This window comes from Periplaneta americana, chromosome 8 (assembly GCF_040183065.1).
Source record: "Periplaneta americana isolate PAMFEO1 chromosome 8, P.americana_PAMFEO1_priV1, whole genome shotgun sequence".
NCBI classification, from domain to species: domain Eukaryota; kingdom Metazoa; phylum Arthropoda; class Insecta; order Blattodea; family Blattidae; genus Periplaneta; species Periplaneta americana.
The window spans coordinates 140,269,452-140,286,956 of record NC_091124.1 but is presented as its reverse complement, the minus strand read 5'-3'; the positions used below and the strand labels follow the sequence as shown (position 1 = coordinate 140,286,956).

Below are 17,505 nucleotides of genomic sequence, written 5' to 3'. Positions count from 1 at the left end.
ACAGAAATCGCTTGAATTCAGAATCACATCTGATACTCGCATTCACGAAGATTCGATCAAGAATCGAGGAGCCGGCGCACAGTGGTCTATTTCTCACTTTTAAGGGGACATTTGCCCTAAACCTCAACCTGCTCAAATTGTAAAATCCTGACGTAGAAATATAGCCAGATAGTTGCGTAGCACTTCTAAGTATCCTTTAATAAAATAAGCGGAGGCAAAAGAGCAATAACAACACCGTTAAATGGAACAAAATATACACAGCCGTCAGTCGCTGATTGTCAGCGCTTTCAGTTGGTTTTTCGTCTTCTTATAGCAAGTGCTTACTGTAGTATATTGTGAATATTTGAGTGTGATCATGGCTGCTGATCCTTCAGGTGAATTATGTACTATTTTTTTCAGCATCTTTTGATTCTGTCACTATAATACAATTCATTTTTGGATTAAGAGAGAAAATGCGTCTCAGCGAGTTTAGAACTAAATTCAACAGGATAGGCAAAAAATAACCCCCTTTCTTTCGGGCTATTAATTGTTTAATATTCTTCATTACACCCATATCTATGTAATAGGGCCCCTTTAATGTGCGTGGCTCTGCGGAAATTAACTATTTTTTATGTTTTACGTTGCCAGGCATGAGTCAGATAGTGACGCGGACACGTTTGAATTCCTTTTCAACGGAAGTCTTCTTTCTCGAGCAAATACTATCGATGTAAAGAAGCAAATGGTGGACTTCATAACATCGACAGTTTCTCAAATTAAGAAAGAGGAGATAGGCAGTAAAATTTCTCTCTTTTCTAACAAATTGTTACTCCCACAGTGGTCCAGAATCCATATTTAGGAGGACAAAAGTAGAAAAATTAAATAAAACCCTTAAATTATTTTCCCTATATAACTGAGAAACACGGAATTGATAATCTTAATCAGCGGAGGTGGCTGCAAAGCGAGATAAGAGGCCGGTAACATACCACATTTCGCCACCCAGCATTCTTACTCAGCAAGTGCTGCGAGTCTGCCGTTTTCTTTGTGCTGTAACTCTGTTATAAGTGGTCGATTCCAATCATATTTGGTATCAACATGTCAAGTAGTTCTTTAGGTATGTAACACAGTTTGTCTTTGTTACATTTAACGTTGTTATAGCATGTCACATTAGCATGAATGGGCACGGGACAAAATGTAAATGTGACCATTGAGTGCTGACTTGACTAAGGTAGAGAAAAAACACCCTTTGTTCCGTCCCAAAATGATTTTTTTTTTCACTTCCTCGAGTATTTAACTCTATTTTAAATGCAGTCTTAAGGTGCGCAGATTTGCGGAAGTAATAAATTATGCGTACTCTTCTTTCCAGGTGCAGGAGTGCAATTTTTCTCGATTAGGGCTACAGTTATTTAAATATCTGTGAACTGAATCTGCTTCCGAAGTAAAATTTAGGGAATTCAAGGTGGCAGCTTGTTAATTATGTATCAAATAAGCTTCCCGAGTGCCCAAAAAGTGCAACAGTACTTACCAAAAAATGATACATTTTCCCCATAAGATAATTTATCGTTGGAGAGCAAGAGGATAAAGAATATGAGTTTTCTTTTTAATGAAATGAACAGTCTTAGCGAACTACTTATTAAATTATGTTCTCATCGTGATAGTAATGAAAATTTAGAGAAAACGTATCTTTGGAAAAAGTCGTGGCTGCCCAAGAAAGCTTTTCCATTGTAGCAAGTATGAGGTCGAAACAAAAACAATCCAGAGAATTAGAGCTTGTATACAAAACAAGTTTACTACCTGTAACTACTGTATACATTTTCATGAAATTCTGTTAGACAGAAGAAAAGTTACTAATTTTGTCTAAATGCATTCCCCTATAAGGAGCAGTTCCTCTTATACCAACGTAATCAGAGTTTGTACACAAAACAAATGTACTACGTGTAACTACTAAAATTTCATATAGAGAGGAGAAAAGTTACTAATTTTGTCTAATTGCGCCCCCCTATAAGGGGTAGTTCCACTTATACCAACGTAATGAGAGCTTGTATACAAAACATACATGCTACCTGTAACTACTGTGTAAAATTTCATAAAAATATGTTAGATAGGAGAAAAGTTACTAATTTTGTCTAATTGCGCCCCCATGTAAGGGGTAGTTCCCCTTATACCAACGTAACGAGAGTTGGTATACAAAACATGTATGCTACCTGTAACTACTGTGTAAAATTTCATAACAATCTGTTAGGTAGCTGAAAAGTTATTAGTTTGTCCCGCTAAATTTGCATTCTGGACCACTGTGCGGCGTGCAGAAAACAGTCTCAGGTATCTCATGAACAGCTCAGAACCATTTAAGTTAATATAATAAGATAATTTTCTTTTCTATGATATCTGTAACGTTATTCCTTTAATTATTTATTTAATAGCATGATTATTTTTTATAGTTTAAAACTGTGTTAATAATTGATTAATTGTTGAGTTTAATTTAGTTTAGTTTTATTTACATATACAGTAATTTGAATTAAGCGTAACAAGTGTGATGGTACAAGCTTGAGTGAAAAAATGTATCTAGAGTTCCGGCAAGAAAAGAGGTTGAATACCATTGGTCTAAGCGACTAAGCGTTGTCTCCGCTGGATATTAAATATTGCGGTAAAATGTATTAAGTTATGCAGAAATAGGTAAACATACTGTAGTTCGATGAAAGTGTACTTGAGTTACCAAGTGTAAAAGAATAGAAGAAAACCAGTGATATGTTGAGATGAAAAACAGATCATAGGTGTTTACGAGTAGGCCTATAGAATGATAGTGGTAACTTTGGCTGTGGTGGTAGTGATCATGGTGGCAAAGGTGGCGATGATAACAGTAGTTATACATAGAAAGCTAGTATAAACATTATGTAATTATTTGCATTTTTATCTTACTAAATTATTAAATAAAAATAATAATTTGCTTCAGCGCAAATCTTTTATAGAGAAGCTGCGGAAGATCTTGCACAATAAAGTCGACGTTCTTAAAGCATGAACAGCGGACTCAAATTCTAACGATAAAGTATAATGTATTTACTGTGGAACTTCTCGAATTTCGTATTTTTTTATTGTTGCACGCCTCTTTTGTATTTTTTATTTGTGGAGAATGGTGAAGTCTATGATACTAGTGTGAAGTCACTATACTAAGGTTCTGTCTTGGTAATATTATGAATATTATTATCTGCGACCATGTCCGTTAAAGCTAACTTCTTTGTAGCTGTATTACAATACGGAGTAAAAGTTTGCCTTTCTATTGAGTCCATGTCTCTTTCTTGCAGGTGTACCTGGCGCTATTTCAGCCTCTGAAAGTGACTCGTCATCAGTTCAAGAAAGTGCTCAACTGTATGAAGATGATCAGGCAACTAAAGTACCAAGAGGTGTATGCTCAGGAAAAGGTTACTAAAGTGGACAGCCTATCGCTCGTACTCTCGGGAAAGTAAGTACGAATAGAATTGATTATGATATGATTAAGAAAATATTTAGTTAATTGTGAGTCTTGAGATGAAAATCATCTGTAAAGGTCTCAATAAGGATGAGAAGACATACTGCTAGTGAAGTTGTTTTACCAGAATGACAGCAATAGCAACGCTGCATTGTGGGGATATCGCCGACAGAAACAGTTGAGGAGAGGTCCCATGTCAATTAATGGGCTGAAGAAAATGATGAAAAAAATTCGAAGAAACAGGTGAATTAGGTGTCGCACCAGGGAGAGGATGGCCTAACCTAAAGGCTAGCATACGAAGACATGTCGCTCTGATTTCACCAGATATGCTACGAGCAACTGTCAACCATGCCGTGTTACGGATGCAACATGTTGCTGAAATGGGAGACCATATTGAACAATGTTTGTAAGCATAGTTCCCAATAAATGTGCCGTTATCATGTGTTTGATCTTTCCTGCCTTTTTCCTGCGCCCATACCACGTTCTGACTGGTTGTAGCGCCATATCTTCACCTTGTGCCAAGATGTGGAACTAATTAATTTTTTTGGAATAGGCCTAATTCGCGAGCGCATTGATTAATTAGCATATCTACGAGGTTTCACACTCCTACTATCATTACAGTCCGTACTGTGCCAAGCTGAACACCGTCAAGGTGGTTATAATTAAACTGGCGGGGTTTCAATTGCTGTACAGTATGAATTTTGTAGGGATACTAGTGTAGAATGCACCGCAAAATCTTGCAAACTCTTGACCAGGAGAGCGACAATTCACGTGACACAGCTCGAGCACTGATTGCAGAATTTGAGTCATGTGTTACACGGCCAATTACAGCTACAGAAACTTCATCAACGACTTCTATGGGGATGGGCTGCCATCTTCTCCCTGGCGGGACACCTAATTCACCTGTTTCCTCGAATTTTCTCATTTTCTTCAGCCCATTAATTGACATGGGACCTCTTCTCAACTGTTTCTGTCGGCGATATTCCCGCAATGCAGCGTTGCTATTGCTGTCATTCTGGTAAAACAACTTCACTAGCAGTGCACAGTCTCTTTTCTCAATAGCCATTGCGTTTCACAAGGAAAAGTTCAACCTTCTAAATTTTCAACGAAAATTCACTTGAACACGTGTCACCAAGCAACAGGGAACTGACACAATGCAATGCAACCGGAAGAACATACTGACGTCAGAGTTACAGACAATTGCACGTTTTGACTGCTTACAGCGCCATATTTACACCTGGTGGCGAGACTTGGAACTAATTTTTGGCGTAATTCGGGACCGCATTTTATTTTATTTTATTTTATTGGGTTATTTTACGACGCTGTATCAACATCTAGGTTATTTAGCGTCTGAATGAAATGAGTCCGGGGTGCATCACCGAAAGTTACCCATCATTTGCTCGTATTGGGTTGACGGAAAACCCTGGAAAAACCTCAACCAGGTAACTTGCCCCGACCGGGATTCGAATCCGGGCCACCTGGTTTCGCGGCCAGACGCTCTGACCGTTACTGAACAGGTGTGGACGGGAGCGCATTGGTTAATTAGCATATCTACGAAGTTTCACATTCCTACGACCATTAGAGGCCGTGCTGTGCCACGCTGAACACCGTCAGTTTAATTATAACCACACTGTAGTTACACTGAAAAATCAATGATACAATACTATACAGAGCATTCCTATGCATACCGGCACTACTCCAGCCTCTACTAAACAGATTCTGTTGGTAGGCGACGAGTAGTCATAACGCCGGTGTACGGACAGTACCGTACACAATCCCCTATTTAAGGCTGGTTCACAATAAACCGGGAACGGAAGCGATAACGAGAACGAGAACGGAAATATTGTTAAAATAAATGTATTTAAATGTGAGCATTCACAATAGGTAATAGGTAATGCTCACATTTAAATACATACATCCGTTCTCGTTCAACAATCTTCAAATACAGGCAGATGCAGTTCCCAAAATAACGAAACATGCTACAGTATGTAGGTCGCTCGTGCTGCTGTTTAATGGGCGTATGAAATCAAAGCCCTGTAAAAGTATAATGCGGTAATGTAAGAGAATTTATTAAATTGAGAACAAAGAAGAGAATATTAATTTTGAAGGCGTGGCTAAAGGTACTTACAAAATAGTTGAGGAGAGGCTGACCTGATTCCGATGATGCAGCAATACGACTGAGCTTTACAGAGATATGTAGCAAATAAAGAAAACTATGTACCTGGCAAACCTAGTGGATAAGCCGGAATTATTTCTGTACAATTTTGAAAAGCGGGTTATTTAAATTAGGATACTGTTCATTGAGTAAATGGGTATTATTATTATTAGAATGGGGAGCTATGTAATACTCCTCTGCGGCATTCATGTACTTCTTATTATTAACTGTCTTTAAAACTTGGAGAGTGTCATCTATACTTGTAAGTTCTTGGTTGTGATTGATTAGATGTGTTGCAAACTTGGATTTATTTCTATTATGTTTGAAATCGGCAACATGTTCCCTGTAGCGTGTGCGGAAATTTCTCTTAGTTTGTCCTACGTATTTACCAGGGCAGTTTTTACAATGTAATAAATAAATTCCACTATTAGAGAATTGTTTATGATTTTTTAAGTAATAATGTTATTGAGTTTATTATTTGTCCTAAAGGCCACGTTGATTTTTTCCTTTTTAAAAAAATTACCTAATTTATTACCTAAAACTTAAAATGGGAGTCGGTGTCAAATAGGGTACCATTTTATAGAGCTCTTCAAAAGAAACAACTTTCATAGGAAACGTTTTTATTAATTCCTACTCTTTTAGTGAGGAAACGTACGAAAAGACAATGTCATTAATATTGAGAAATGTTACAAGGAGAGAATGTAGGTAAACAAGACAATTAATGTTGACAGATGTTGCTGAAAGATTGGACAATGCCATTAATTTTTACAATTTTTCAAACTGTCTGTCGTTATGATCAGCATACACTCGTACTCTTCTTCTAACACTGTGACTCTTAACACTTCGGCATGACCAAGTGACTGGCAGGCCTCCCGGATTCGTTGTTTCATGTCATCTTTTGCTGTGGGACGATGTTTTTAACCGTTCCCAAAGATAGAAATCCAAAGGATTCAAGTCAGGAGATCGTACTGGCCATGCCACAGAACCGCCTCTTCCAATTCATCGCCCAGGGAAGGGCTGATTGTCACGTACCACCAAAGAGAAATGGGCTGGGAAACCATCCTGTTGCAGCCACTACTCGTGTTGCCAGTGGCACGTCTTTCAAAAGCTGGTTGAGGATGTTATTCAGGAGATCAGCATACATTGCCCCATTCAGAGGATCCTTCAAGGAAATAAAGTCCAATGATTCGGTGACCGATGATGCCACATCATGATGCCATGCTGGTTGGCCACTTTTCTCAGCCAGTGAGAATTGATTTGAGACCAGTAGTGAGCATTATGGATATTGCATACAGTATTGTGTAAGTTCTCAAACGTAATGTCTCGCCAATTTTTTGTAACCCTAAAAATTCAAACATGAGATTTTAGGCTTTCACACTGATTCTGATCTAAGAAGAATTTTGATATTCCATTCTGTGGTATTGCTTAACATCTCAAACATTCCGGAACACAAAGAATCCATCTTTAGTATAGTATAGCAAGACCTTGAAGGGTCTCCTTTTTTTTTATTTATTTATTTATTTATTTATTTTTTGTGCCCGGCGCACCCTTCAGGTAGTGCTCTATTAACCTGATGATGGAGTTTGTATTTAGTTACAAAGCGTTGCAAATGTTAAATCCTAGTACACTCTGGAATTCAGAAGTATGATTTTTAATCTATGGGCTATTCCATCTCAAATCGACTGAAATATAGAGAAAATTGACCTTGCAATTTTTAAATACAATGAAACTTTTTCTGTCCGTAGACAACTGTGATACAATGCTGTGTGCAAAGTTTGAGGCATCAGAACTGCATAGTGTGTAAATTAAAAATATTTAAATTTATCGTATTTTCATAAAATTAGCAACTTTAAACTGTTGTGGCTCCGAAACCCTTTCACCTAATGATCAAAATCATGGTTTATTTTGATGCTGAAAAGTTAAAGTTTATATTGACATGTAAACAGTTTTTCTTACTTTTTATGGAAATGGAGAAATTTAGATTTTTCTTCATTAAGACTCCTTTGCCCACGAAAAAATATTTTTAAAATATATGGTTAGATTCCGCATTGAAAGTACAAATAAACACATTTTTTTACTGGTGCACCGTTTATAAGAAAGTATTGAAAATATCAAATAAAGAAAATAAATAGTACGCGCGTGAGCTAACCAGCTGACTGTGAGGCGGGATCTAGCCGAGGGAAGCGAGGCCAGGAGACAAACACGTGATGTTTCGTCTAGTAGCGCATAGCTGGGCTAGCTTTATCACAGGTTTTCATAAACACAGGAGTAAAATGACGCCCAACGCTCGCTTATCTTCATCTCTCGGCCAGTGCGAGCGGTACTGCGCCGTTCAAGTCCAGGCGTATGAAAATAATTTATTTAATACCCTCGAAATTTATTGCCGTGACACTAAGCAAAGAATGCCGAATCCCTCTTAATAATGCAAGGTTTTTTTCTCAATATTTTTTTACATTTTTACAAATAGGCAAAAAGCCTAAAAGTAAGTAAAATCAGATTATCTCTATCTCTGTATACAATAAAAATAAGGATTACTGCTTATCATAACCTACCAAATTTTAGCTTCAAAATGAGATCTCGTTCAATGTTCTGCAGTAAATGGGTCCAGAGTTCTCAGCGCTGAAAAAGGATTGTTTTTCTAAAATACGCTAAATTTGTCGCTCAACAATACGAAAACCGTTTGACTTTGGATAGTATTAGGGTATAAAAAATGCGAGGTTTTTTACTGATCGATTTCATATGGAATAGCCCTATGCATTCGTCATTAACTTGTTGTTTAATATCAATTCTTTGGGTGTAATCTCATTTTAATCCAATTAGAACAGTGTTTTATCAATTTATGTTTGACTGAAATTCTTCAGCACCACTTCGTTGTTTTTTAATGTGTTTTCCCCTAGTATATGAATTATTTGAGATGCTTGCAACAAAATTTGATGAAACGTGTTTGATTATCGATGAAAATAAATATGGACGATTTTCGTGACAACAAATATTACCGTGCTTCCTAGAGGCACAGAAACTGGCCAAAAAGTGTTGATTTAATTTTTAGTTTTGTAGTGTTTACTTTTCGTTCCTCTCATTCCTTATAGTTTGACAGTCACGAAACTGTCACCGTCTTGACAGAATTTCCTCTAGTCATTTGTTGGTGAACCTTTAAAGTGAGTGGATGCAGTGTCGTGGTTTTAGTTTTGTGGTTGCATGTTTAACATGAGTTTCAAATATTGCTTTTGTGTCCTTGTTGTCAATTAAAAGGTAAGTATTATTACTGATTGTGTTTTGGCATTTATACTGTATGTTATAGTGAAGCTAACGTTGGTCCACTGAAATATTCTGTGTGGTTGAGGATATATAACAATAATTAGCAAAGTTTAGTAATTTAAGTTTTCCCTGACTTCTAAAAAAGTCCTATTTCAGCGAGAGTCGGGAGGAAAGAGAATGGTTTTGGGAGATCACAGTATGGGTAATTCTAAATGAAAAAGTTTACATAAACATTGTATTCTCAATAGGATTGGCAATACAGCTGTGTCAACTTTGTAGAAGTGCATCCAATGACAATGAATCAAAGATGTGCCACATTAACAATTGCTCAAAAGTTGAACCTTGAACGTCAATACAATTTGCAATTCGTTTCCCAAGACTGCGAGTCGTTTTTCTAACTACAGCTCTCCGTTCTTCTATACAAGTAACAGCATACAAAATTCGTGTAATAAATTCGTCTCGTGTATTCAGTTTTGTTTGGCGAACCACTGTTTTGAAGTAACTCCACAAACTATAATCTTGTAGGGTCAAATAAATCCGTCTCTAGCAACCAAGGAATAGGATGACACACATATTTTGTGTGTTCAGTTACTATAGGTCTCGCAAGCAGGGAATACCGATGGAAGGAATGCGAATGAAAAACTGCGATAAGGGAGAACGGACGACAGGAAAGGTCACGAGATATCTTGAACAGGGGCGTATTTTGCGGACTACCGGGGCTACCGGCGGTAGCCCAAGGAAACTACAAAAGAAAAAGTTTATAATATAACATAATGTAATAATTTTGTATTATTAGTTTTACCATAGTAATTAAAATTAAAGTAATGGTTAGATTTATATGCGTTCTCTGCTCTCGAAAAGAAACAAGTTGTCAAGGCGGCATCGCTGGAGAAACCGCTTGCTACGTGAGGTAGCCTGTGACCGTTTCGCTCACGCTGTCCTTCGCACAACTGCCCGTCCCCCCGCTCCCATCTGTTTCCATCGTGCACTGTAGGCGGGCGAGTTGCCGCTCTCGTGATCGGTTTCTTCGCAGGCGCGAAGCAGCAGTACGCTTAGTACGCTAGCAATTGAATGTGATTGTTCTTGCAGTGCATTATTTTAAATCTGTGATTTGTTCGAGTGCCTAAGAGTTATTTTAATTGTGAATTATTAAGTTTTTAATTTCCCAATTAAGTGATATTGTGAAAAATATGGCAGAACAAGTTTCTGGAGAGGTTTGTGTTGAAAATGACTGTAATAGAAGGTTTATTAAAAGTGCCTTTTAACCGTCGTACATAACAACGAGAAAGTTGAAATTGTGAAAATGGAAAGACCAACTCCTGAGTTAAATTTGTCCATGGACGTAAAAAAAAACCAGCGAGAGTACACACGCCATTTCACTTCAACATCATATGGTAAGTGGAATTGGTTGTGTGGTACTTCTAAACTGTCTAAACTATTTTGCTGGCCATATTTGTTATTTAGCCGCGAAACTAATGTGTGGTCGAAAGAGGGGTTTTCTAATATGAACTCCCTTCGAACGGCAGTCCTAGAATATGACAAATCAAAAGCTCATATTTGTAGTAGCATGAACTTTGCAAACTTTGGGAAGACAAGAATTGATTTACAGCTAGATTAGCGAAAAGCTCTACACATCAACCAACACAATGCTCTTGTGAAAAAAAAATCGGGAGATTTTACTGCATCTTATTAACGCAGTCTGCTTTCTAGGAAAACAAGAATTGGCTTTTCGGGGTCATAACGAGAGTGTGGAATCAGACAATATAGGAAATTATATTGAATATTTAAGTTCCTTAAGTGAATTTGACCATTTACTGGCCAATCATCTTGAGAGTTCAACAGTATTTCGTGGTACTTCTCTCGCAATTCAGAATGACTTAATATTTGCTATAAGTGGGGTTATGATAAAGAACATAAAACCTTTTGTGGCCATTGTTGTTGATGAAACAAGTTACTGCTCTAATCAGAGTCAATTGTCCACTGTTTTAAGATACGTCGACAGTACTGCCAATGTTCAAGAACGGTTTATAGGATTCAGGATTCACAAATGTTTTCAGCATGTGGAAGGTGTTATAGCAGAATACAATGTCGGCAATAAGTTAATTGCACAGACATACGATGGTGCTTCAGTTATGGCGGGAAATATTAATGGCTTAAAAACAAAAGTTCAAGAAAAGTATCCTCAAGCACTATTTGTCCATTGTTACAGCCATGTTCTCAATTTAGTTTTGCAACAAACTACTTCATCCATTCCAGAATGCCGCATTTTTTTCAAAACACTGTCGGGTATTTAGCTGCATTTTTCTCATCATCTAAAAGATCAGAAAACTCAAGGAATTTATGAACAAGAAACTCCCAAAAGTAGCACCAACTAGATTGAATTTTACATCTCGGCTTGTAAATACAGTAGGAATACAGAGAAACACGGACTGCTTTCTTTAAAAATATCATTTGTAATAACTTTGAAGAAAACTGGGATGATGCTGTAAATGTGCAGGCTCAAGGATATTTGAATTTTTTCACACAGTTTCAGAATATATTTCTTCTTGAAGTCTATGCTAGAGTGTTCGCACATACAGATGTGCTCTACAATATTCTTCAGATAAAAAGTCTAGACATAGCATACTACTTGCAAGAGGTATCAAAGTTAAAAAAAAATACTATATCCGAGTTCAGACGTAGTGGGTTTCCGTCCATATGGAGTAATATAGTAAATGAAAATTCTTCAGCCAATACAATGGAACCACCATTAAAGCGAAGAAAAGGAGATGATGAATTGAAATACAGGCAGCTGTACTACAGCATACTAAATCGTATGCACATGGAAATTACTGACAGATTTTCTGATTATGGAAAGCTTCAGTTCACACATCTTCTAGATTCTCAAAAATTTTCTGCTTATAGAGAAAACTTCCCGAATGAGGCACTAAACAAATTATTTCAGTCCTATAACAGCCACTTTGATCAAGTACGTTTGAAAAATGAATTAAGTGTAATATATTCAGCAGAAGTCTTTGATTTTTCGAACAAACCTATCCATGAAATAATATCTGCCATATATGAAAACCAGCTGAACCAAGTTATTCCTGAAGTCCTTAAATTGGCAACATTAATTGTGACAATACCAGCTACGTCAGCATCGGTAGAAAGAACATTTTCTGCGTTGAAGAGAATAAAATCCTACTGTAGATCAACTCACACACAAGAAAGTTTATCCGGCTTGGCACTAATATCCATTGAAAAGTCATTTCTACAGAAACTTTGCAAGTGGCCCAACTGTAATTTCAAGGACGAAGTCATCAACGTATTTTCGTCCCAATCAAGACGTCTGGAATTCACATAAATATGTAAGGAATTTTATTATAGGGATTTTAAAATATATTTTGTGTAATAATAGGGTCAGTGGTAGCCCAAACCCTTTAACCAGTATACGCCACTGATCTTGAATGATATTCAAGAGTACAGTCGGAAGAGAAATGACATCGATAGAATCAGTCTTGCGTTGTGATCACTGCCATCGTGATCTAATACAGGCCGTAAGGCAGACCACGTGACTCGCTTAACAGCTGATCGCGAAAGGCGGTCTTTCAACCATATGAATTAGTTGCAGTGCATGAAGAATAACATATATTTCTCTGAAATGCAGTGTAATTGCGTCAGTAAAATTTTAAACAGTAATTGTGAGACACTTGAGACACAATTTACTTGCAATTTAAGGTATAATATTATTTTTGGTGTGAAAATTACGTTGTTGCAGGCATAGTTCGTATGTGTAATACCTGCCTTTATTTCGATTAAATATTGCGCCCTTATGTGGTTAAGTGAAATTTTGGTCTTATAAACAGTAGGCTAAATATGTGTAATAATATATACGTGAAAGTGAAACATTGACTGGCATGTAAAGTACGTTGTGATTAGGCCTAAGTGCAGCGTTACCGATGTTACTCTTGTCTAATCCATTATTGTTAGTTTACCGTATTTGTCTTATTAAATTTAAATTATTGCGCCCTTTTTATTTGTGAATAACCTACATTATACGAGTAAATAATACGACGTTTGATAATATACACAATTTGAACTAAAAACGAGATACATATAGCTAGTATATTACGAAAAATTATACCCTATAGTTTTCATTACTGTTACAGTATCTAGAATTGTAATTAGTTGAAATAAAGCACTCATGCTTCATTACGAAATTCTTGCACATTCATTTATGCACGTTTCAACAATTTTCAGTTGCATCGCACGCATATTTTAATGTGTTGAAGTTATATGTTATGTTTATTCTATCAGTACTTGCCTTATTTCCATATTCGCAATTATGCATTATAATTAAGCATAATGCTACGTATAACTTATAAATGCAATTTGTCTACACTTCAATTGTATTTATTCGTTTCAGACGGTACTCCAGTCTGAAGTCTGATTAGTTTAATATGTTACTAGGGCTAAACTAGCGCTGAGGTAGTTCCCTTCGTATTCATACATCTTGCATATACAAATTAGTTCGGTTCGTTCAGGATTTTAATATGCCTTGCTTATAGGATCAAATGCGTCTCCACAAAAAATAAATTCAACTGTTTTCAGTTCAGAAATTACCGGAACTATACCTCAGCGCTACTAAGTAATATAACGTATGTACAGTTCATAGGAGGGACTGTGGTGAATTTTCTACCTATAAGTAAGGACGGTAACCGTGTTCTGAAGTTTATCCTAAACATATATTCTTCTTTATTAAATCTCAAAACCGTTTTCGTTCTCAACTTAAGCCTAAAATGTTGACGCAGATAGGTTATGTTAACATGGTAAATTCTCTTCACATAAAAATAACACAGTTTTATTTATTATTCCTGCCACATTATGCAACACACAAATGGAACTTATGCACATATTACATTGAATAAAAATTTAATTGTATTATTTATTTGTTCCCTACTATACTGGGTTGTAATGAATTGAATTTATCTAACCTACCAGATTAACACAACTGTACATACACTAATTTCATAGGCAGGACTGTGGTAAATTTTGTACCTACAAGTAAGGAAGGTAGATGTGCTAAATTAAAATCACAATATAAATAATTCTTCTTTATTAAATCTCAAAATAGCTTCCATTCCAAACTTAAAATGTTGATGCAACCAGGTTATGTTACCATGTAAAACTCCGTTCACATTGAAATAACACAGTTTTGTAATTATTTCTGCAACATATTATGCAATAAGAAGTGTGAAGGGGTTTTATACACACATTACACTAAATAAAATTGAGCGCCGACACGCTATAAAGTAATATATTTCACTCAGCTCCGTATACTCAAATAGAAAAGCCCGACTCATCGAGTGACGTCACACAACCTGCATTACGGCCTGGTCTAGATCACGATGGCAGTGGTTGTGATAGTTACATTACGACTTTAGTTTGTTCCATTGCATGTGAATACGTGTCTTGTATCGCACGGTATCATTATTTCATTCGTAAACATATGTTGCGCGTTTAATTCGCTTCGAATGTTTTTCTTGCAACGTTCTTTATTTCCATAGCGATGTCCTCATTTGTTCATCTTCTTGGAAGGGACAATACTTCCATCGGCCCTCACCTCTCGCCCCCCTCGCCGTGCCTACATACATACGTAAAACAGACAGTAACGGCAACACTGCTTTTCAGTAATCGTTCCTTGCGCGAGCTATACACGAGCAGTATGTGGCAGAGCTCCTTCATGCTGAGCGATAAAACTTTCGAAACGTGTCTCCAAGGAAATGTCTTGCAGAAATCCTGAAAACTCATTTCTAAGTAACTGTAAGTATTTTGAGCTTGTTAAACGATTATTAATTATCACAGGTCCAATCAAGATACTATCGACAATATGCAAACAACTATATCGCCGATACTGTTGGGAATACGAACCATATTTATATAAACTTATTTATTTAGAATATCCATATTATCATCTCCCATAATTATTAGCTTTCCTCCCGACTCATCGGGTAACTATCCGATCGTTCCCATCAGGTCCTTTAATACAAACCATTGGAGGCATACTGGCTGCAACGGGACAAAAACTATTGGTCACGTATTGAGATTCAGCAGGAAAAGCGAACTACTACAGAACAACAGACATAGAGGAAGGGCAAGTAGTGCTGATGTCTTAAAGGTTGGGAGGTTCATGAAGAGGTTCAATGCATTTCGGCAGCAGATTCCAATAGTCGCGCGGACATCATAGCCATTGACAGCGTTAAGGTTAAGGTCATGGTATTGGATCCAACCATCCACTTTAAGAGAAACCTGTCATAAGCGAACGAGATAAAAAAAAAAACAAGAAATATATTAACAGTGTCTACCTTTCCTCTTTTTTAAGTATAACGTACCTATTAATCAGTGGGGTCGTCAGAGATACCGTTATGTTATTTAGAGTGGGAAGTTGCCTTCCACAGTCTAACTAGCAACTATTAGTGAAGTTAAAATTCGAAGTCTTTCAAATACAAAACATCTTATTACATATTCTTAGGAACTGTTTACATATTATTCATTATAATTTATATTTTCAAAAAAGATAATTTTGTCAATACGACATTTTGGCAAATTTCAAAATTCAAAATTTAGTTTTTTAAATTATTCGACTTAAAAACATAAGTTAACTGTTCTGTATTCAGGACCCTTGTAGTTACCCTCACTGAAGGGCTGATGATTTAATACATCTTTCTCTCTAAGAATGTCATATATATTTTGGAAACATATAAGTATATGGACTATTTATCGCGAGTATTTTATGTTTCCTATACTGGTAGGTAGGTATGAATAGGTTTACTTATGTATAAAAATATTTATATACATACGTTGAGAGTTCGAAACAAATTTACTATTGAATAGAGACATTTATAAATAAACAAATAAAACATTTCTTATTGTTTATATCACTGTAATATGGAGTTCAAATGTTTAGTTTCATCGGTCCAGGATAACTTGTATTGAAAATACATGTGATATGTACCCCAATACCTCTGATCGAGGTTTTGGCTGATTGTACATCTATTATCTGGCAGTACATCTCACTTGACGATAGATCTATGTGTCAGATGAAGAACAATTGTTTGTATACATCTGAAGTCTGATTAGTGTAATATGTAGCTAAATAGTCGGCGATGTATGCAATGGAGGGGAAAAGGAACTGGCCATCCTACTCCATTATCTACTGGAATAGTTGTCTCATAAGTGTTATCTTGTTGGTATCAATCTCGGGGTTCAGATCTGTCTTCGAACAGTTGATTAAACAACAACAGTGTACTCCAACTAAATCGACAATTGCAATTTTACTATGCTGCATATCATTACGTAGAACTACATATATGTGGGTGCGATCACCTGTTGACAAGGAGAGCAAGGGAAATACAAAGAGAATAGGCCTAAGATAAATACAAGTAGAACAAGGAGAACACAAGGAGAACAAGGGGAAGACGGGAATGAAGAGAGTACAAGGAAAACACAAGACATGGAAATACAATACAAGGAGAAGAAAGGGACGACGAGGAGATCGAGAGGAATACAAGGACAGCAAGGGAGGGGTTTACATTTTTATGTGACAGTCAATTCCAATGTCTGGTGAGGAGAAAGACTTAGTTAAGACTTAGTTCAGAAGTTCTAGCAAAATGAAATGATGTCACAGAGTATTGGAGCATAAACAGGTAAAGATAGACCTACTTTGTGACTTCATAATATGTGGCATGAGGTAGAGCGCACTTGTTTACTTAACCTCGGATCGAGAAGGTAATGTAGTCAGCATCACGCTCCGACCGCTATTTTATCCCTGATCAATCGCAAGAACATTAATAAGTAATAAGTATAGAAAAATACCCCTGAACTAATACTTCCAATCTAAATATAACCTATTAGTTGATTGAAATATGTCAGCAATAATAGGCCTAATAATAATAATAATAATAATAATAATAATAATAATAATAATAATAATCGTCCACTGTAAATCGCCGAATTTCAGCGATTGATACTTTTAAAAATATCTACGTAAACATTTGAACATATTGGTGTATGTCTAGGATAACATTGTAGGTCATTTTATGAAGTCACTGCTACCTAAAACGTTTCTGTTTAATTATATTTAATTGCCTTTAATGAAATGTGTTCAATTACAGTACTGTAATTACGATTGTTTGAATCATACATACCGTCATTGATTCTAGAGGTTACAACGAAGTCATTTCCAAACGAAGCGTTAAGGTACTCGCACAGTCTAATATATACAGTCGCGAAGCTTGGGATGATTTTTTGCATTTCTCGCGATAGTTGCTAGCCGCTTGGAGCGCTGTGAGTACTAGGAACAAAAGACTGCCATTGCCATCCTGATGCCGTAAGGCAGACCATGTGACTCCCTTAACCCGATCACGAAGGGCGGCTTTTGAACCATATAAATTAGTTGAAATGCATAAAGAGTAACATATATTTCTTTCAAATGTAGTGTAATTACATTAATAAAATTTAAAACAATGATTATGAGACATTTCAGACATAAATCACTTGAGAGTTAAGGTGTAACATTATTTTTGGTGTGAAAATTACGTTGTTCGTATGTGTAATACCTGCCTTTATTTCGATTAAATATTGCGAAACTCTTGTACATTCATTTATGCACGAT

The 17,505-nt window shown here is 36.4% G+C and overlaps 1 protein-coding gene across 5 annotated transcripts in view; it reads left to right on the top strand.

Annotated features, from left to right (window-relative positions):
• LOC138705106 (blood vessel epicardial substance-like) overlaps nucleotides 1-17,505 on the top strand; it is a 902,265-nt gene that overhangs the window by 497,508 nt on the left and 387,252 nt on the right. For all 5 annotated transcript variants that reach the window (XM_069833734.1, XM_069833733.1, XM_069833732.1 and 2 more), the window contains exon 3: nucleotides 3,276-3,433. In XM_069833734.1, coding sequence (XP_069689835.1) covers nucleotides 3,276-3,433 — 158 coding nt within the window. The remainder of the gene's footprint in view (nucleotides 1-3,275; nucleotides 3,434-17,505) is intronic.